The sequence below is a fragment of the Artemia franciscana genome, chromosome 19, assembly GCF_032884065.1.
Source record: "Artemia franciscana chromosome 19, ASM3288406v1, whole genome shotgun sequence".
Lineage (NCBI taxonomy): Eukaryota > Metazoa > Arthropoda > Branchiopoda > Anostraca > Artemiidae > Artemia > Artemia franciscana.
In genome coordinates this window covers 15275969-15298061 of record NC_088881.1, presented here as the reverse complement: position 1 = coordinate 15298061, position 22093 = coordinate 15275969, and the positions used below count along the sequence as shown (strand labels likewise).

General features: G+C 33.9%; 1 protein-coding gene across 1 annotated transcript; it reads right to left on the bottom strand.

The window, feature by feature from the left end:
- Window positions 1–1477: 1477 nt before the first annotated feature.
- On the bottom strand, window positions 1478–20948 carry LOC136039327 (E3 ubiquitin-protein ligase Mdm2-like). Its single transcript, XM_065722950.1, has 6 exons — window positions 20737–20948; window positions 16511–16626; window positions 11590–11805; window positions 9483–9747; window positions 7920–7967; window positions 1478–1716 (listed from the first exon to the last, which is right to left on the bottom strand). The coding sequence occupies exons 1-6, from the start codon at window positions 20855–20857 to the stop codon at window positions 1556–1558; spliced, it is 927 nt and encodes a 308-aa protein (XP_065579022.1). The 5' UTR covers window positions 20858–20948; the 3' UTR covers window positions 1478–1555.
- Between the last annotated feature and the right edge of the window lie 1145 nt (window positions 20949–22093).

The window sequence follows — 22093 nt, the reverse complement described above, 5'->3', positions numbered from 1 at the left end:
GCAAAAAATTCGAAATTCCACATTATTACAGATAGGCACTTGAAACTTCTACAGTAGGGTTTTCTCATACGCTGGATGTGACGGTGTGATTTAAGATATTATCTACCTTTGATACTATCTAAGATAGATAGTATCTTATCTTTCGTTAAGATACTATGCCGTTTAAGGGGTATTTTCCCCATATTTTTCAAAATAAGGCAAATCTTCTCAGGCTCGTAACTTTTGATGGGTAGGACCACATTTAATGAAATTTATACATTTAAAATCAGCATAAGAATCCAATTCTTTTGATGTGTCTATTAGTATTAAAATTTTGCTTTTTAGAGTTTTGGTTACTATTGAGCCGGTTCGCTCCTTACTACGGTTCGTTACCACCAACTGTTTGAAAATGTCAATCTCCTATATACAAAATGCGTACCGATTATGCTCTGTAATTCTCTTTATTCATTGTATCGTTGTTGTTTTTCAGGAGTAATCCTATCAATCCAGCAGGGGGGGGGGGGGGTACAAAATAGTCACAATTAGGTCTGTTCACCTTAATAATGTTTAATTTCACCCAAGAGTAGTCTTATCAAGCTGTAGGTAGTAAAAAGCAGGAAAAAACGTTTGTTCCAGCGAAGGATAGCCAGTGCAGACTAAAAAGAACAGGAAAGACAGATACAAACTTGCTAGCATCAGACTCCATAGGAAAGTCTCATCTCATTTGCAAGTAACTCTAAGATCCAAGTAGAACAGCCGTTATGCTAATGCGTAATTTGACTCTCTGGCCTTTAGAAGATATAAGGGGCAATAGTCCCACTCTTTATTGTGGTAATTACCGCTCATTTTACATTCTACTTGATTAGTCATTTCAATTCCTATTCGTTTCAGGATTTACCTATTCACCTATAGCACCACCTTTCTACTTTATATTCGATGTGATAATAACTTTTTTTTTCTTTTCAAGTTTCATTTTTATTGACAGTAATTCCTGTTCATTTTAAGTTGGAAAAATTGTATAACTTTATTTCTACTCGTCTTAGGTTTCAAAAGGGCTCTTCACTTCTCCCTTAAATTCTTTTTTGCAAAACGCTTTTCAAATTTTTAAAAAGAAAGAACAAATATTCTGCTTTATAACTTTTCATGGACTTATAAAAACTACCTTTAGTTTTTTGCCATCGATTTACTATATTCAGTAAAACAATTAAGTCATTTTCTATATGAAAAAGAGAGCAAAAATTTTGAGATGCTACTGGCTTAAACAGCAATCATCAATAGGATTCTCATTCTGTAGCTCTAGCTCTGAGGACACCAATTATTATAAAACGAGTAAATGAATAAAGGTCTATAGTCAAGTGAAAGTAGAACAGGGGGCATTAGCCAACCCATCTTTTGTTAATATATTTTACACGTTATACAATTTTAAACAGGAAGCAGATATATGTGACAACAACGGCAAAACTGCCAGAACAGCACTTAAATAGTAAAAATCAAAACAGGAAATTCGAATAGTATATTTGATTTTCTTATAAACAAAATCAATCAAGTAATATCCAAAACCAGGTAAGCAGTCATTTTAAACATGAAAAACTTTTATAACTCTATTCACTTTCCTGTTACAGGCCGGACATTTAGACATTTTTTTAGCGCACATATAACAGTACAAAATATGACCACTTCGTCCATGAACAAAGACGGCATTTCTTGGCCGTTCAAAACAAATTCCACAAAGACTCTCTGTAAAATAAAATATAAACAATTCAAATCACTGAAAAAGGAGAAAAATATGAATTAGACCATCCAAATCTTGTAGTAAATAGAAATAGTGTCTAAGATATCGACACAGATATATGGTACACAAAGACATTCCATAGCCTTGACCCCACTTTCAGTCAAATCACGAGTATAAAATAATTAATATATATGGTAGTCAGACTGTTATTAAATACGGTCTAGAAAAAGACCTGAACATCACCCTTGACCAGCTTATGGACCTTAAACATAAAGAAGAAGATCTAACAATAATGCATTTACATACATATTCTAGTGTATCCTTTGAGAGGATATCCAAGTCCAGAAGATCCAATTTTTCCCCAACTAGCGAAAAAATTGGCTGCTAGCAGCTCAGTAGGTTAAAACCAACAAATATAAATAACTAACTGACGTACTATATAGTGTTTAGTCTCCATCTCTGGTTTGTTAAGAAAATTTTATTTCAGTTCATTCCACATCACTCCTTATTAACAATGTATTTTTTTTTTCTGAAGAGTAAAGTTAACCAAAGAGGAGTTGCTCTTGATCTGATCACTACAAATAAATGTTGACTACATTAAAAAGTGAGAATGATCCTTTTATAGAATAACTAAAGTTTTAAATAAAACATAAATCACGAAGACTAGATTGAACTACACTGGAATAATTCCGAAAAAAAGGCATTACACTTTCAATGTATTTTTAGCTTCACTGGTAGAATATTTCGTTTCTTCAAGAATGCTTTTTTTAATTATTTTAAAACATCCTCTTTATGGTTTACAATAAAAAGAAAAATATATAAAAAGCGGGTAAAATTTTGTAACAAGAAAAAAAGTATTTTTTCCTACTAGATCAAATAATAATAAAATAGAGTCGATCTTTTGCCACCCGTGGGATATACGCAAATAATCTCTTAGACCAAACTACTTTTCCATATGCAAATTATTATTTCTTCTTTGTTGTGTTTCGGGAAGGAACATAAAACCACAACCTCTCCGTCCTATTCTCACAGTTGTAAACTAAATCAACAGTAACACCAATAGCATTGGGTACTTGAGGTTACTTGGATTAGATTGCCATCAAAACTTTTTTGTTGCCAAATGATCATTTTGTTTTTAATGCTAGTGTTCAATGTTTTTACTCGATATTAGGATTTTTGGGAGATTTCAGTTCTTAGCGCTTAAAAAACAGAAACACAGTTACTTTACAGGATAAAGTTTTCTTTAAAAGTATCATAGCAACTCTAGACAATTAGCAACGTCTCATTATCGTTATCTTTCTCATCAAAATGTTAAGTCCTTTTTTCTCACAGGAAACCATACTGCTCCAATTTTCCCTTTTCATGCCCATGTGTAAATACGGAAAAAAAGACCAGCTTTAGTGCCACTTACTTATAAGGTTACTTGTTTGACATGCATCAGTTTTACGCATCTTTATTTTGACTCATTAAAATAATCGTCATACTCACGATTATAAAATGAATAACTGGAGCCGTTCAAGGATAGAGGGGCAAGTTGCCCAAGCTGCAATGTAGCTAAAGGGTATTGAGACAAAGAATCAAAAGGTGATCGAGTGAGCCATTTGCCAGTTCACATAAAATTTTTCGCGAGGGAGAATTTGTGTGCCGAGGTTAATCTTTCCTTGAGCACCACCAACCATAGGAACAATCAATTTGTTAGTTTGCTCTACGAACTCATATTTCACCCAGTACTTTGGAAAATAACTAAAGACACATAATCAAATACTATCTTAAAACTCAGCTTAAACTAGAAGGATTATTCGTTTCTTGCAAGACCAGCTATAATGTAGAAACTCAATTAAGAATAGTCGTTCTTTTCAAAATGACTTGTGAGCTTTTTATACAAAAGGTCTTTATTAGCTCTTAGTTGGTCAATATTATTCCCAGTAGCATTTGTACTATTTTAGATAATAGCCTTGAAAATCAAAAGATTTTAAATGCATTGTTCTATTACAATAAACATGGTAAAATATAACTGAATATATATGCACACCAATGCAACTACATTAATCCCCAATCTTCTCCCGAGTAAAGACTATGTAGTACCAGGGCTTATTACACAGGCGAAGGGCGGGGGGACTTTAAAAAAGTTGACAAATTATTTGGCAAATTTAAGAATATTGACGTTTTAGAAAAGCGGAAGGCATGAGTCCAAGACCAATCTTGTCACATCACCTAGAACAGGTTTTCCTGAAACGAACAAAAACTTGAACCGATCACAGCCAAACGTCACGGGAAAAAACTACCAATAAAGTAGTGTTATGTGCCCGAATAATCTTACTACGAAACACAAGTGATTGTATAAAGAACATTTAGAACACCAGGCACATAAGCACAGCAGCTGATATAGTGGGGACTGTAGCACGAAAAATCACTCTATACCAGAACAGCATTGGCATGTAAAGTGCAGACTGGTAAACAGGGGCAGAACCTTGCAGCAATAATCTTCGGAACTACATCCAATCTCCGTAGATGCAGCTTAGACCTTGAGCTTTTTGAAAATATTGCTAAGCTGAACAATAAGAAACAAGGAGTCCGGAAACTTCTAAAAGACTTTAAATAAAGCTGGAGTTAAACTCCTGGAGCCATCAACCATAGGAAAAAAGAAAGAAGAAAAAAACGTTATATAATATGCAATCTTTTTCTAGGTAAGACTTATACCAAATACTATTATTAACAATTTACAATTCAAAAACTCATAAAAAACCTGTTCATAGCTGTTCATTCATTATCCCCTCCCCAAAGTTCAGATTATTCTTCTGATCTATTCCCATCCCATTAGGGAACCACTTATTTTCGTTCGCTTCCAAATAGATGGATAAAAAGCACACTCTTAGTCAATCTGTCATCCAGCATCCGTGAGACGTAGCCTAGCCACTTCAACCTTTCTTTCTAGCCACCTCAACCTTTCTTTTATTACAACCCTAGAAAGGGAAACCGAACAACATTTTCATACAACTTTATGGATGGTATATGGTCAGTCAATGAACACTTAAAACCACCTCAGACAATTCCTCTGAAAAACATATAACAAATCTTCGAACTTTCAAGGCCCCACGTTTCAGAACCATATTTGACCACTATCATTACCATGCCTTTCCATATTCTAATCTAACTTTAAAAGTTGATTCTAATATTCTTCCAAACCTTTTTTTGTCAATATACTCTACACTCTAAGCTTTGGTAGAAACTAAAAATTTTCATTTTGATATGACAAATATCGTTTGCAACACTACTTGTGCTTGCTTTTTAAATTAATTGAATCTTGCAAATGAGTTAGAATGGATACTTCGCATCACCTTTGTAACAGGATTTTGAGCTCAAGTCTATGACTTTTACATGAATGCTATGGTGTTTTTAACAAAATCTTTACTGTTCAAGACTAAAGTCCCCACCTACCCTTGCCCAATGAACTCAAAATCTTCAGAAATATTTTTATTTATGGTATTGGATGATCTGCATGTTTAAGTCTAGAAAAGTATTTTTAGCTTATCGTTCGATATTACATTCTTTAATTGCCTTTGCTACGAATTTGATCAAAGTGAACATCGTTTTCGGTAAAGCACAAATGAGTTTGGCCTTTTAGACGGCTTGAGCCCCACTAATTTCTGCAATTTCTCTTAAATGTAAACCTTCAATAGCAATATGATTTTCTTTCCTTTTTTTATCTTATCAATAACATCGCTGTTTGGATAAAAAAAACACGCTATTTCAAATACAGATTGTTTCAGTAAAGGCTCGAATGTCAACCAAGTCGCACTACAATTCTCTTAAAACCTTAAATTAGAATGCACCATATACTCATTTAGTTATGAAGAAGATATTTGAGTAAACATTTACCGTAATTACAGTAGGTTTTAAGCTAGTCACGTTCCATCATTTACCGATAATACTTTTTGAATTTATTGACAAATAAAACTTAAGTCTATGGTACTCAAGTAGATCTTTTAATAATCACAATCATCCCACACAATTTGCTTCGTAGACAAATAATGCAAACACCTCTACGATTACTATGCTCCTTTTTAATACCTTCTTATAAATGGGTTTATTAAAGTAGTCTTGAAATCACAAAGTACTTCTTTGTTGTCAAAAACTATATTTATCTTATCTCTGACTTCGTAGCCAACACACCTTAAAAACACTCTTGTCACAATATCAGCTCCTGAAGCTTTTTATTACCTTTAGTTTTTTAGTATCGCCTTTCTTTCCTCTTTTATAAATAGGTATTGCTTCACTTCTAAGGTATCAAAAACTGGTTCATTAATTTATATATAATTTCCGACAAGCTTAGAACGATTTGATCTATTCTCAAACTGTTCTGGCAGTCTCATTAACGCTTTTTTTTATCACTAATTCTTATCTTACATCGGGGATATCTGTTACTGAATGGTTTCACTCAATTTCCGTACATGCCAATGCCATCTGGCAGCATCTTCATTACTAGTCTCGTTTCATTTCAGTTAGCCTCTTATCCCCATTTCACGCTTTAATGCCTTCTCTACTTCTCTTACGTTCCTTTTATTCTTGTAACATTTATCCCTCGGAAATATCCTCTCTAAGACATCTTCTGCTATTTCACAAAAATCATTCCGCCATCTTTTAAATTATTAGGTTTTGAACCGTCAAATTTTATAACTTGAAATATTCCTCTTTGGTCTGATTGCGCTATCAAGCTGGAATACCATTCCAGCTACATGTACCATTGGATAGAACAAGTCAATTCAGGGACTCTTCCGTTATTTTCTCAAAAATAAAAGTTTACATTTTACAGTAATCTCTTTATCAAAGCTTAAAAGCCAATAACTCCTCTTCTAGCGATAAGAACTTTTTGTTTTTCATTACATGTTTCATAACGGTACTTTTTCACATTTTACGATAGTCCGGTACTAATGTTTACATTTTCACTTTTTATTTGAGGCGAAAGATCTGAACAGCAGAAGAATTTGTCAACTTGAGTTCGTAACTAGCCAATGAAAGACCTTGTAGGTAATTCCAAATGGCCATAGTTTTGGTTGACCATTTATTCATTTTTTTTTACCTGCACTAATGCTTTTTGGTAAACCAACTTTTTTCAGCAATTAGATCCTGTTTATTTTATTTTGTCATAAATTTATCTTTCTACGACCGTGGAAATGAGCTTTTTCATTAGAAGACAAAATTCACTCCCATTTCAGTATATAGTACGTTTCTTTTTTCCTGTTTTAGGAAAATTATACATTCATATTGTATAGTGTTTAGTAGTACATTTTATCTATGCTTAACCGTTTATGGTATTAACATATTAGCCTCGGTGGCAATCCTGGGTGTGACCATTCTGTACAAAAATTGACGCTCAGCTACAAAGGGAATCAACTGCTATGGCTCAGTTTCAGTTAATACTAATGAAAAATAAGCCACATTTTCCAGATTTGAATATACAGCTTTTTCCTTGTGAGATTGTTTATTATAGGGGTGAAACTAAAAAGGGAAATTTATCCGTTCCATAAATTTCAAAATTAATACAACAAGGCAACAGCCACATTTATTAAACCACGTAGGCACCCAATGAAGGTTGGTGTGTTGGACTTGCGTCCAAAAACCCGAGATGCCCCCCCCCATAATACCTTTCATTGTTTTTTTATGGTTTACACCAAATAAAAATAAGGTGCCCCTGTATAAGCAGCGACACCAATTTACGAGAATTTATCGGAGGGGCAAGGATTTCCTCATTTTTGTAGGGATAGTCTAGGAGGGACACATTTGTTTTTCTTTCAATTTTTTTAAAGCAAAAACGAAAAAAAAATCCGGATATAAATGAGAAGACAATTGGCCTCCAATTAGGGCCCCTATACCTCCTGAAAGAATGAATAAACTTTTTTAAGGGCCTATTTGCTTCTCAATTCATTCCCATCTCATTTCTTTTAAGGGCTATTTTGAAGGACCTTTATAAATATTTGTTCAATTTTTAGTTTTTATAGGGTAACACATAGGATAGCTTCGTGACTTTTTTATTCGTTACATTTTGTTTATTGTCTAACATAGAGTAAAGATATATATATCTCATTACAGACTATCATGGACTCCCGAATAGTATATCTCACTTCTTGACAACTACTGCGTTTCAATGGCGTTTCCCTAAAATACACACTCGCGGCTGTTAAAACAATAATAAAGAACACAAACTTACCAGAAGATGTGGATTCTGATTTCTCAATCCCAGAATCTTGGGATGTGCCTAAAAAGAAAACAGGAAACAAGGCTAACATACGTTTTTTTTAAAACTTTCTTTTATTAAGCATTCGGCTACTAAAGTTAGTTATTAGCTGTGGTTCTGGTGGTTCCACTAGCTACCCACATTCGTGCTAGAAAGCAAATAATTTGGCTTGCATTAAGAACGTCAGCTTAGAATATAAGCTAATATTCTCGGTTCAAAACGCAAAGAAATAAATACAAAATTCCAAAGCAGCTTAATTTATCAAATGGAAAAATTTGTCCACACTTTACATCTTTTTTTATTAATCTTTCACTCAAACGAAAACAAAATCTAATAAGTGAATTTTTACTGGTATGCAAAATATGTTTTTTTTTATCGAAATTATTAGCAACAATTTTTCGGTAAATTGCAAAGATATACCTATGAAGTCAACAACTATTTACAAATTCCAGTCCTTTTTCAAAGACAACATTAATAGAATAAACAAAATTGGATCACTGAAGAATTTCTGTTTTCATTGATGACCGATTGTGAAAAAAAAAAAAAAAAAAAAAAAACTGACAGTGTTGATTGGATCTTCAAAAGAGATATCATTACTGCACAAAGAATAAAGATTTCATAATATTGTTTTGCAAGCAGCAATTAATATACAGAAACAAAAAGGCAACAAAATAAAAGATAAGCTTTTACAGTTAAAAAAAGTAATTTAGTCTAGCAAATACAAAGATAAATTATCAATATAATAATCAGCTTTCAACCCAATAAATGCCTAAATTTCGTTCCTTTGATAATCGTATTGTTGAACACATCATTATAAATAATAGTCTAAACACTCATAGTTGGTATTTTCAATCACGTTTAGACAATTAAATGTTAATAGAAAAAGAGACGAAACAAACCAGTAACCCTAACTAACTCCTCAGTTTATGTAAGACTAAACTTCCCAAAGAACAGCGCCACCAAGACTTGAAAAAAAAAGGAACATTAAAATTCAGGTTTCTCAGTAGACTAGTTCACCAAGGCTAGAGAACAAAAAAGAAGAAGTTAGGATTGGGGGAGAGGAAGGGGGATTGTACAAGCTCCCTCGATAAGTCCCTCCTTAATACCATATGGAAAAATCCACATACTCCCCATATTTGAGTAGAGTAAAAAGTACGCTCTAGAGATGTCTTATTTCAGAATATCTGATTTTTTTTTTTTGGGGGGGGGGTTATCATTTGATGTAAGATGAAGGGTAGTATAAAGAGTAAATCTCATTAACGAAATGGCGTTAAAATTTTCCAATCTAAAGTGCACATAAACAACCATTAAATAGTTTTTACTGTTGGGTACATTCTTGCTTAAGTTACATATGCAATTTAGGAGATTTAGCTTGCTTGTAGGTTTTACAGGATAGTTGAACTAATTTTGCTTTTTCACAATAATAGATCAAATACGGAATCTGTTGATTTTCTTCAAGTGCTTTCTTGAAAAATTTGTGAAAATGGACCGACACCCATTTTGCCTGTCACTACTGATACCAAGCAAATAGCTTACTTGTACAGGGGTCATCCAAGCGTGGTCTCTTTGGCATTGGGCCATCAACGACATCATATGAGCCGTCAACTGTATCAAACACTCCATCAACCATATCCTCAGATTGACTAGTAGACGGTAAGGACGTCATCGGAACAGGAAGTGGTAAATCAACAGAAGTCATTGGTATAGGTAAGGTCACACAGGTGGATTCAGAATAAGGTTTTTTCACAGCCAATCTTTTCTTCTTTCTCTTTGGTCTTTTTGGGAAGCAGTCAATCTTGCCCTAAAGGAAAGGCTCTATTGAATATTGAGTCATTGTGTGCTGTCAGCTGTTTGTTTCATATTTTTTGATAGTAATAGCATCTTTCAACTTTCTACATTAAGGAATGCGGTAAAATTATAGCAGTTCATATAACTGGCTTACCAATAAAGTGAATACACCACTCGATGTCTATTTTTATGTTCTTTACGAATATAAAAATCGCTTCTACCGTGAATTAAAATTTAAGCACTTTTTGAGCTCTTAAAAATGACGAATTTTCAAAAAATTATGACAGTTCATATGACTGACTTACCAATAAAGCGAACATACCACTCGATGCCTTTTTTTATGTTCTTTACGAATATAATAATTGCTTATCGCTCGTTTTCCACAAAATAATACTATGTTTTCTCAGCGCCATCTTTTTGCGTCGTTTTCGAAAAAATAATCCCACATTTTCTCAGTGCTAAAATTATTTATAATAAGGTTAGTTTAGCTTAAATTAAAAAGTGCTTAAATTTGAATTTACAGTAGAAGCGATTATTATATCCGTAAAGAACATAAAAAAGGCGTTGAGTGGTACATTCACTTTATTGGTAAGCCAGTTACATGAACTGCTATGATTTTACCAGGAAGGCACCTGAATCTGACATTTTAGGTTGTCACATTAAGACTGGAAGCTTTGCAGCCAACAGTTTCTTCTTTCTGTTTGGTCTTTTTAGGAGGAATTAAATCTTATGCCAAGTTCAGACGTACAGGGCAAACCAAGGGCAAATCAGACAAACCAATGAGAAAACAACGATCGATACGAAAAGATAAGTGTTCAAACGAAAGGTGCAAGATTTATCCGAAAAGCACAGATAATATGTACTTCCTTGCCAAATCCTCCTTTCCTTTATTCACTTTATATAGAACATAACTCGTTTTGTACAAAAACTGGTGATTCTGGACAAGAGCCGTAAAATCTAGAACTTCCACGTGCTTAAAAAACAACATATTTTCCATTGTCAAAAGTGCTTGCTCATCTTTGCTCAAAGACACAGAAAAACCAACCGGTATCATACGGAAACTAGAAAAAATTCCTAGCCCCAAAACAGAACAGTACTATGTGCTAAACCGATCGATTTTCACATTGTATCGATCGTTTTTAAGCGTTTCCCTGAATGGAAAGTTCAGATGACTATTGAGTAATGGCGTAATATCAATTTTACTTTTATTCTTCAATAGTGTCAGTATATATTGACAGTTCCTTATTAATTATGGCGTTGTAGATTTAAGCGTTATTCCACATGCTAATTTCATGGCTATTTCAAACAAATCTGGCCTGTGCCACAAAATTTTCGATCTTTTATACATGTATAAGCTAAAAGGTCACTTTTTAGAAGTTCTACATAAACAAATGGTATTCACGGATTTGCAGGATTAAGATAATTTATTTCACCTCTTACTTCCACTCCTTTCAAGTTTACTAAACAACAGAATATTTGAAAAACCAGACTTAAATAAGTTTTATTTGCAGCCTTGTTCCTCCATGGACTACTCTTGGTTCTTGGCCCATCCTCATAATACTACTTTTGATTGACAGGTATTACACTCTGCTCTATGCTTTAGAGCGAATGTGGCATTATTATTATTCTTTACCACCCCTGCGGCTGGACGAGCATTTGTTGCTAACTGTGGTGATCAGTCGGAGGGAAGTTGGCACATTAGAGATTAGTAAAATTCATGACTCTGAAATACAGATTAGCTTCACGTTTGAATGCCAAGGAAACATAATATTATTGACTGGATAAGCAAGTTACATACCCTGAAATAATTTTCCGTTTCAAATAAACCAGTCTATCACAATAAGATATGACTTACCCCGAAACATTCTCTGCAAAAACTCATTGGAACAGAATGGAATCGTTTGCATTTAATACACACCCAATGCCGTTTTTCTGTTTCTGACTCTGAGCATGATTCAAGATTGTCGAATGTAGCTCGAATTCCAGTACATATACTTTCCATGTCCGACTCACTATCAGCAAACACAGTTGAGGCACCAGATATGCCATCCCTTATAGACTGGGTTTCCACCTGCAAGAAGGATTTTTTACTTGATTTTAATATTTTTATTAATTAAACAGTATAACATTCAAGACCAAAAGTCAATTTGGTTTTCTATAAAAAAAATAGGAAAAAATCTTTGCTAAAACACAACCAAGGTAAAAATTCTGGAAACTCCTAGTGATAAAAAGGTTAATCAGAAGTAGAAATGGTAATATCGAGAGCTTATCAGGGGGTCGGAATCGGGACCTAGAAAATTTTTCCCTGTTCTGAAGACAAGTGCATGATTGAGTTTTGTTTGTACAAAAAATAAAATTTCGTCTCGAATTTTACAGAAAACGCCACTTTTCTGTGGCACTATCTTATTTTTGCACTAAGGATCAATTGAATCCTCCCTTGATCCTCACAAATCAAAATCTTGAATCTACTTGAATTAAAAAAAAAATTTATTCATAAATTTTTGGCAATCCACTGAATGAAGGCAGGCTGATTTTCTTAAAATATTGTAGTTTTGCTGCTTGTTTTCAATGATCTAAGTCAACCCTGTCTATAGTATCATTGAATTGCAAACTCCTGGTAATAAACGAAACTTATTTTTGATTACATCATTTAAAGTTCAACACCAAAATGATAATTTCTTGCTAAGATTTTGCACTAATTTATTATTTGAAGCTATAAGTTTTTGATAGTTAACACTTATTACAGTTTGGACACTCCAATTTTTTAGAACTAAAAATACATTAAAATAGCATAATGCTTAAATTTGTCAGCGTAAATTCTTTTTTCTGCATTTGCTCAAAATCGACATTAAAGTTCATTTTTACAGTAAAGCATGTATATAATTTTGACCATATACATAGAACTTATATCAAAAAGGAGGAGAGGGAGGTGTTCAAGCCCAAAAACCCAGACTACTTAAATAGATACTATGGGGAAACTGGAACTGGAATGATTTGAATATTTTCTGAGGGCTTAGACCTGAAAAATTCCCAGACATACTTTCCTATAAACCACCAAATAAATAAAGGGAGATGAAATTAGGCTTTATTTGCATTTTCTAAAGAGACATTTTTTTGTTGTTGTCCCTAGTGTACAGTAACTTCAAAATGATGTATTACAACTGAATCAATGTAGTCAGAGGATTCCAACCCACAATAATTGTCAATAAATTATGATGGTTCCACTTACTTTCCTATCTCTAGGGCGAACACCACCAGCTTCAAATTTATTCACTGGGTATTCTGTTTCACTTTCAGGCATGTAAATATGATGGTCCGACTTATTTTGCTAAATCTATTCCTTCTAAGGTCAACCTCACCAGCTCCAAATTTATCCACTGGGCATTCAGTTTCATTTTCAGATCCCATTCCAACCAGTTTTAGCCTATTTTGTTGTTTCCTTTAAGTTTTTTAGAGGGCTTTCCTCTTTTTTTAATTGTAATCAGGTTATTGCCATTCGATAGCAAAATGTAGAACTGAGAACTTTTTAGGGAGTGGGCAGCAGCGAAAAGGGGAGGCCCCCCCCCCAAAAAAAAAAGTTCTAAGGCATTGGTATGCGGTGCCGACGCCTTGGAACCTTGGGCGTCTTAATTTAGCATGTGTTTCTCCTTTTTTTGGCAGACTAGACAATTTTATTGGTACATTCTTTATATCACCTACCCCTAAACTAAATTCCAAGCTTCGCCCCTGGAGGAGGGGGAGAGAAGAGGACAAAATTCGGACTCATATTTCTGCCTTCTTCTTGAAATCCAAGAACTTCCAGAGAGTAGTAAAAATTATCTAAAATGCTAATAAAAAGCATGTAAATATTGAATCAGATGAAAAAGGGGATTTCAAAACAAGGTAAAACAGATGCGCAAAAACAGGGTATATAGATTTTTCTGATAAAAAAGTTGATTTTTGATATGTGCATGTGAGTAGAAACAAGAAAAACAAACCATTTCAATACAAAAAAAAAAAAAAAAAAAAATGAAAGGATCCAACATAATGCACCCTTTACTGAACATATAATAGATTAAAAAGAAAAGCCCAGTTGTAAGGGCATCCAAACTCACAAAAAAAAAATGTTAATTATAAAAACACACAATAGAATTTGGGAAATATCTTGCAAATTTGGACATTTGGGGAAGAGAGCCTAAAACACCCCCTCCCCCTGCATACAAACCTGGTAAAGAAATACTTTCATACATACTTCCTTTAAGGTTCAACTTGGCTAGCATTGGGATAGTTTTCCTGTTGCATTTTCATTTTGGTAAATGTATCACAGTACCCCTTTAAGGTAGAGTTAATAGGCAAGTAGTTACGTGAACTTTCGCGCGACCGCAAACCCTCATCAATTTTCTCTAGCGCAAAAGTGTTGTTTAATTTATGTATTTGTGAATGTGATTTAATAAACGTATGAACTCAACTTATGAGTGGAGCAGCACAATTGCTTTTATAACTTCTTTTTTCCCAATTTCAACCTGATGGGTTATTTGATCTCAGCTAAAGTTGATGGTAACTGTAATGGCCTAACTGTACTTTTTGGGCATCCAGATGCAATACAAACTTTGTGAGGAACAGAGCGGAAGACTGATTTGTTGTTATCACAACATTACAAGGACTATATTCTTATCACCTGCATCAATCAAAGTGGCTTGTTGTATCTCTATTAGACATGATTATCCGCTAGGGTTTTCATTGCACCAATTGAAATTGGTGAACTTTTAGAGTATTTGCTTCTAAAGTCAAATAGCATATGAGCATCTGGGCCTTGTTTAATCTTTTAGTTAGGATGCCCCATGAGCCAACCAAGAACCAAGCCGGTTTTTTTTTTATGTACATCTTATGCAGAAGATAGCACCATATTTCCTCAGATAATTTTGATTGTCCATTCTGTGGGGGCAGGCCACCAGCTAACAGTGACCCTGGTGGAGAGAGCAGCAGCGGTGAGTCAAATGAAGTTAAAGTATACTTGTTGTCAATACACACCTGGCGCAGCAATGTTCAAGATGTATAGTGAGTCCGACAATGTAAAATATCTACCAAAACAACTAAAAATAATACAATAAACCATACATTTCAGTTTAATGAATGTTCACTTGCAAAAGTGAAAGATCCAAAATTCAATCAATTAAAACCATGGTATCCAGTCAAGGGTGCAGCTAAGGGGGAAACAGAGATGTTGTAAGGTTGGGAGGGGAAGCTCAAAGGTGTGAGTGCAGCGTGTCGACACCTTGGGAAATTTACCTTTTTTACCTTGGAAATTTAGTTTATGTGGCTATATTTGTTGGCATATTGGATGATTTTGTCAACATATTCTTTAAATCCTTATTCCAAATTTAAAACCCTAGCTGCAACCCTGTATCCAGTGTGCCTAGCATCGATTGGTTAGTAAGAAAACATTATCATATGAATTTAAAGTTGTTACATTAATATGTGAAGGATTAAAATACAAATTCATTCTACTGAAATGTCAGTTTCAAATAATCAATTTCAATAAATGTCTCATGCTTCTTTCTATCAGACTTCCACGAATTTCTGCTTATGTATAAATTGCTTTTCTAAATGAATCTTTTTTGCATTATTTGGAATGCTCAATGAATTATTGAGGCTGTTCTTTGTTGTGTTATAGACCAGGGAGAAACATTTGAGCATTAATATTATCAGAGAAAGCAGGGTTTACACTTTGGGTAAGTTTTTTTTTTCTGGAGGGGAATTTATTGGCGAATTATATCAGGATTGTATTGGTATGTTACCGATATATTGGTGTTGGATCTTGAAAATTCATATCAGTCAGACCCTAAAAGGGATATTGCCCTAGTAAAGATCAGCCTCATTCAAAAGCTGTTTTTGAGCAGCAGCAACCTTGCCTGCTTTAGTAGAGTATCTAGTTCTTTAAGAACCTAGGAATAGATGCTCAAAGGCTAGTTAGAATAAAAAACAGGGATTATCCAGACCATTTGTGTTTTGTTAGAATAATGAGCAGAAGAAAACTTAAACTGGCTTTTTTATGCAGATAATGGACTACAGGACCTGTTCAACCCCCTATTATATTATAATTCTTTTGCACCCACAGTCTTTTTAAGAACAGTCTCTTTGATGAAACCTTAACTACAAAGCATCTTCTCATAAGCACCATGGACAGATGCATACCAAACTGGTGCTAACTAACTGCACACTCTCAATTGGCCATGTCCTAAGCCTGTAATTTGCTGATTTTGAAGAATCAAAGCTAGCAAGAGGTAAACTATGATAGTTACAATTAGGCTAAAATTCTGCTGACTAAAAAAAAGAAAATCTAGGTTATATTTCTAGCATATATATATATATATATATATATATATATATATATATGCTTAAGGAATACAACAAGAATATGGCTAAACTAATGATTTGCAGACAGTCAAAGCAATCAGGTCTGTTTCAAAGTACTGGTAAAAGTAAATTGACAAAGAGCAAATGCTCAAGGTTCCCTTTAACTATTATTTAGAGCTTATACACTTCATTCTCTAGCCACAATTCTGTTTTGTTGCATCAATATCTTATCCCACAAGTTTCCTGTGTTCTTCTTATCTGATGTAAATGTTCTATTCCTTCAGATTTCAAACTAGCATTTTTAAATTATTTAATTTTATTGGACTATTTAATATAGTTGATTCTATTTATTTCATACATCACCCTCTCCAAACCAAGTATGCTTACAGCATAACAAGGGAGAAAGACACTGTGCTCTCAAGGTCAAAATTTGTACTTACATCAAAATCACTCAGAGTGTCTGAGGAGTGTGAGTCTAGTGATAAATCATCAACAGGTTCATATTCAATTCCTTCAAAGTTGTCTGAAGACCCATCTAAATCAGTTCTTGCACATTCTAGAAGAAAAATAAAAAAAGCAAGCCCAATACTAGTTCACAAAACAGATAATATCATAGATGATCACTGATCATAAGAGAACCCCTAATGGGGATCAGAGTTGGTGGCAAGTAGATAGAAAGTTGACCCACCCCTACCCATTTGTAGGACAAGTACCATGGATAATGGGACAGGAGAACAATGATTTTTGGAGGCATATTCCCTTCTTTTACCCTTGATGTAGATTTGATGCTGTGTATTTTCCAATGCTATGACAGTACATCTGTTATGAGAGGGGAATTTAATAATGTTCAAATGAAGCTTAAGGAGAGAAGGTACCTGATGCATCTAATGTATACTGTCACCTTCAAAGATTAAACTTGGTTTTGACTGACTATCTAAAAAATATCAGTAAACTTTGTGGAGATTTTCCGTGTGGTGTAGAAACTACATATTTTTATCCTGCAGCAACATGCAACATGAACTATTTGTGAAATCTCAGCATATCAGCAGGCAGAAGTCTTGGAGCTTGAGAAAACTATCCTGATTTGTGGTTTCAATCAGCCTTCAAAGTGAAGGCTTGATTTGATAGTACTGTTGCAGAGCCAGCCTTAGATTGTTCAGATGGCACGGCATCACATGAAGAAAAAAGAATACTGGACAAAATCAAAACAGCCTCATTTGTCTCAAGTTTCCTAATAATAGAAAGCGTTAGCCATTGTAGATTATTCATCAGAGCAACGTCAATCAGAAAGTTGGCTAATTTGGAAGGTATTTGCAGTGATTTCTGGGATATGCAAGACACTCAAAAAGCTAAGAAATGACAATAATCCTAGCTCCTCTTGCAAAGTTGTATCTTTCAAAAGGGAATATCTCAAAAACAGATCTTCTCTAAGCTATTGAAATTTCATCCAACCTTCCAACTATTTATTCTGCATTGATAAAATGATGAGGCTAGTTGCTACATTGCATGTGACCACTGCCAACAATGAAAAATTCTTCTCAGCATTAGGGCATGTGAAGGAACATCTGTAATTGATAATGAAAAAGAAAAGAATCAGTGATATCATGATCACAAAAAATTGAAAAAACTGGAATTGGATTGATTAGTTTACAGTTTATCCAAGCAGTAATGTCACCACTAACCCCTATTTTCAGGTATGTTTGTTCAATGTTGTTTTCCTTTTTATCATCTCCCTTAAAAAAATCAAAAGAAATAAATCTTTGCCCCTCCCCCAATTTTCATGAATTGGTGTCCTTGCTAAACATATCTGTTTAACCATGTACTTGCTTATGTATAGAAGTTCAGCTAAAGCTGTATGTGAACACTGCACTTGAGCCCATATGATCAAGATACAAAAAAGGCTCCCTGAAGGGAAAATCATATGGTCTTTGTCAGCTGGCTACTTAATGCTGAGACAGGTGCTGAACTAAATCAGCAGATAGTAACTGAAACAAGGTTGTCAAAATGGCATATTTGCAGTATCTCAGGAATTGCTAAGGATATTAAGTTGAAACTTTTTGGGAATGATGAACTTGATCTAAAGACACTGTGCATATCCAGGTGTTCAAAATGACTACAATATGGAAATATGTCTATAATATTAACCAATGATAAAAGAATTACAATAATAAACAAACTGAAACCAATAAAAAACAGTCTCTTAAAAATGAAGCTTTATAAACACAAGTAAAGTGCCATATGATTAATTTAAACTTAAAATGGTCAGAAATCATTATCAATGAATAACCTATATTATAAACTTTTTAGTGTACTTATGATGTAACATTTAATATAATTGTAACATTTGTAATGAACTATTCACCTAATATCACCATGGCTTTAGACAAAGAAAATCACCTGAGACAAACCTCCTAGAAGCATATGAATATATAATTGAACTTGTTGATAAAAGGGTGGATGCAGATGTTGTGCTTCTTGACTTTCCTAAGGCTTTTAAAAGACTGAAAATAAAGCTATATACTATTGGTATTACTCCAGTTGCAGCCAGCTGGATAAATGCCTTCTTGACAAATAGGAAGCAAGTGGTCAAGGTTCATGGTGATGAAGACCAATCTTTCTTTTCTGAAATTGCAACAGTCATAAGTTGAGTTCCACAAGGTTCTGTGTTTTGGCCAACATTCTTTAATAGCTATGTTAATGATGCCCTGTATGCATTCATAAACAAACTAAGACTCCATACTGATGATGCTAAAATTAATGACCCAGTAAATGCAGACCCTACATTAAAAGCTGATATTAGATCTTTCTCTAAATGGGGCATCTTGAACTGAACAAGTAAAGAATTATCCACTTTGAGAAAACTAATTGTAGTCAGGTATACAATATAGATTCAAATAATGCACAACCTCAACATGTTTCACCTACAACTGAAGATAGAGATCTTGGGCTTATTATAGACAACAAGTTGGAATTCACATTGTGTACAAGACTTATTATTGGTAAAGCATCACAAAGACTAGGGTTACCAAAAAGTACAATCTTCTCCAGAGCTCCATAGACTATGCTAAAACTGTACAAAGCCCTAGTTTGGCCTGTCATAGAAAATGGAATGACTGTTCTATATTGATTTGGGCCATTCAGCCCTTTGGGGTATTATTTTGTAATTGTCATTTTATGGAAATAAAAGGAACTTGAACTTGTTGCTTTCCCTATTAATAAGGATGATGTAACTGCTTTTGAGTCTATTCAAAGCCACAAATGTATACAAGGTACAAAAGTCTTGATTAACCTGCAAGATTAAGAAAATTTAAGCTACCTTTGCTAGTTTATAGAAGACAAATAGGAGACATATCATGACTAATAAGTTATCAACCAGAGAAAACCTTCTAGCTTATACCTAACTAGACATGTGCCAGAAGACTAGAGGCCACTCTTTTAAACTGTTTCTGAAGAGAGCCCAGATGCATACAGCAAACCACTTTTCTCCAACAGAATCATGTTCTACTCAAATTCATTAACTAATGAGATGGTAACAGACCCTGTCACCAATGCATTTGGGTCCAAAGTTGATCATAACTACCACATGCAACCATGGAAGACAAAGTGGGATGAAAATCATTGCCATCACTCACCAGCACCATCACAGGATTTACCTTAGTTGCTGCACAATATGTTTTAAGTTAATATTGAAAAAAAAATGCTGGTAGCATGGATTCTAAAAAGTTAATGTTTTTATATATTAAACATTCAGTTTAGATTCATTAGTTCATTATATTCAAAATATACACAGCTTCTGATAAAAAACAATGGGCATAAAAACCTTTAGAAGATAGAGGGGAATAGGCTAGTAGCAGTAATCCTGTTTGTAGTAATTTATGTCTATTAAAATTTGACTTGATTATTCATTTTAATTTTTACTTGTTTTAAGATATATTTATTCATCTGGCCTATATCTGTATCTATCATCTTTATGTTTGATGTGACTTTTTACATACATATAATATAAATGTGACTATTTACATACAATTTCTATTTGTTTTGGGTTTTTAATACTCACAGATAATAATTTCAGGTGGTTTTAAGTTTGAATTATCCACAACAAAGAATTGAATCTGAAAATGAAAATATGGGTAAGAAAACAAATCTTACTTCATAGTAGCCTATGCAGAATAACCCTATTTAAAACATTTCGCAGGAGGAGAACCTTTATCTCCACTTCTTCCACTGTTGTACAATGTTTTTTTAAACAACATTTAAAAAAAATAAACATGGATTCAACTGCACTTTTCCATAAATGTAATTAAGCACCATCAGTGCTATCTCATAATTTCTCACAAAAACATATTAATAGAGTAATACTGATAATGTGATAGAAAACTGGAAATACAAGGAAGAGTGAATATAATGGTTATCCCTCAACAAAATCTGTAAACTAGGATAATTCTGCATATTATGACATAACAACTGTTTTCTTAACATGTTTCCTTATGTACTGATTGAATCCTAGGCTTATACCCACACATCCAATTGTCTGTTCACTTTCTACACAGCCAGGTATTGAAAAACTAAAAATCTACTCTTTCTAACATATCCTAGGCCTATTCAATCAAGGTTGATTCTGTTATTAGGCTAGCCTAAGACTCCAGATTGGAGTTGCCTTGCTTACCAGTGTCATATCCTTGGAAACTATAAATAGATTCACGGTCTCCTGAATCATTTCCAGATTCTTGTTCGTGTTCTAATGCTTCTTGATACAAGCTCTTAACTGACGAAAGTAATTCAACCATTTTAAACAAAATTATCTGTAACCAAAACTATAAACAAGTTTAAACGCGCCATTATATTTAAATAGATGTTAAGATGGCGTACGAGAATAGTTTTATTAAAGATGTGTTCACAGAGAACGTACCGTTTATAAAACTTCAGTATGATCTCCCCAGATATTCTTTGTCATTTTCAAGAATAAGTACAAATCCCCATTAAACTAAAAAATTAAATGCTTAGATGACTCCCCCCCCCCCGAAAAAGATTTTGGTGATTCAGAAAAATTTTGTTAAAGAGAAAGATTTAGGCAAAAATGGGCAGGCTGGCGAAGACACGATGCTTATTTCTTATTTTTTTCCGTCCATTTCCAAAGTAGATGATTTAGCACGTCTTTCTTATTCCTGCTTGTAACCGAATTAGGTGGATTTAGTAGCCCCATCGCATTTGGTTGTAATATAGCATGTTTATTTTGGTTCCCATTCGGTTATCTAATTCAGTAGATTCAGTAGTTCCACTCCATTAAGTCTGTCCATTTTCAAATTCGGGGATTCAGCATGTTTATTTGGTTTTATGAAATTAGCTCGGATAGTAACTTTTCTGACATTTGCTTGGAAATAACAAGTGCGGATAAAAAGAATAATGTTTTCGTAATCAGACCAAAAACGTATAACCGTCGAATTCTGTGAAATTGACGCTAAGATAAATAAAGACTGTTTCGAAAATCAAGTTCGTCGTTTTCAAACCGATCTTTAAGAAACGTACAAAAATGTGATAGTGCCATTGTTTAAAGTCCTGTTCACAGCGTCAAAGAAGCAAAAATGAAATCACAACAATTCTGTCGCTACAGCTTTTGCCTTTAAAATATTATTGTGGCAGGTTTACTTTTAGCAGACACCTGTACATAAAATATCTCAAGATTATTTTATGCACTTAAATATGGTCAAAAGTAGTGTTACATAAATCAAACTCTAACGAATTTATAATTTCAGGGTTGAAACCTTCAGATAAGATACCATTTTATTCCAGACACTACTCACTTTCTCTAGAAATATCCGCTTGGCAAGGATTCTAACTTGTCATGGGATATTGACCGTTAGATATTTCAGGCATCAATTGATATCTTAAAGAAGAGAAATATTGTTTACTAACGATTAAAGCTTTAAAAAGTCAATTTTTTAAAAGGATATGATTTATCTATAGTTTTTGATTGTGCAGAATAGAGCGGGAATGAGCAGAAAGCCGTATTGGTGCCGGCCGGC

Coding starts and splice junctions, on each gene's coding strand:
- LOC136039327 (XM_065722950.1), bottom strand. CDS start 20,857: ATGGTTGAATTACTTTCGTCAGTTAAGAGCTTGTATCAAGAAGCATTA. Junction 16,627..20,736: donor TTTCCAAGGATATGACACTG/GTAAGCAAGGCA, acceptor TTTTTCTTCTAG/AATGTGCAAGAACTGATTTA. Junction 1,717..7,919: donor ATCAGAATCCACATCTTCTG/GTAAGTTTGTGT, acceptor TTTATTTTACAG/AGAGTCTTTGTGGAATTTGT.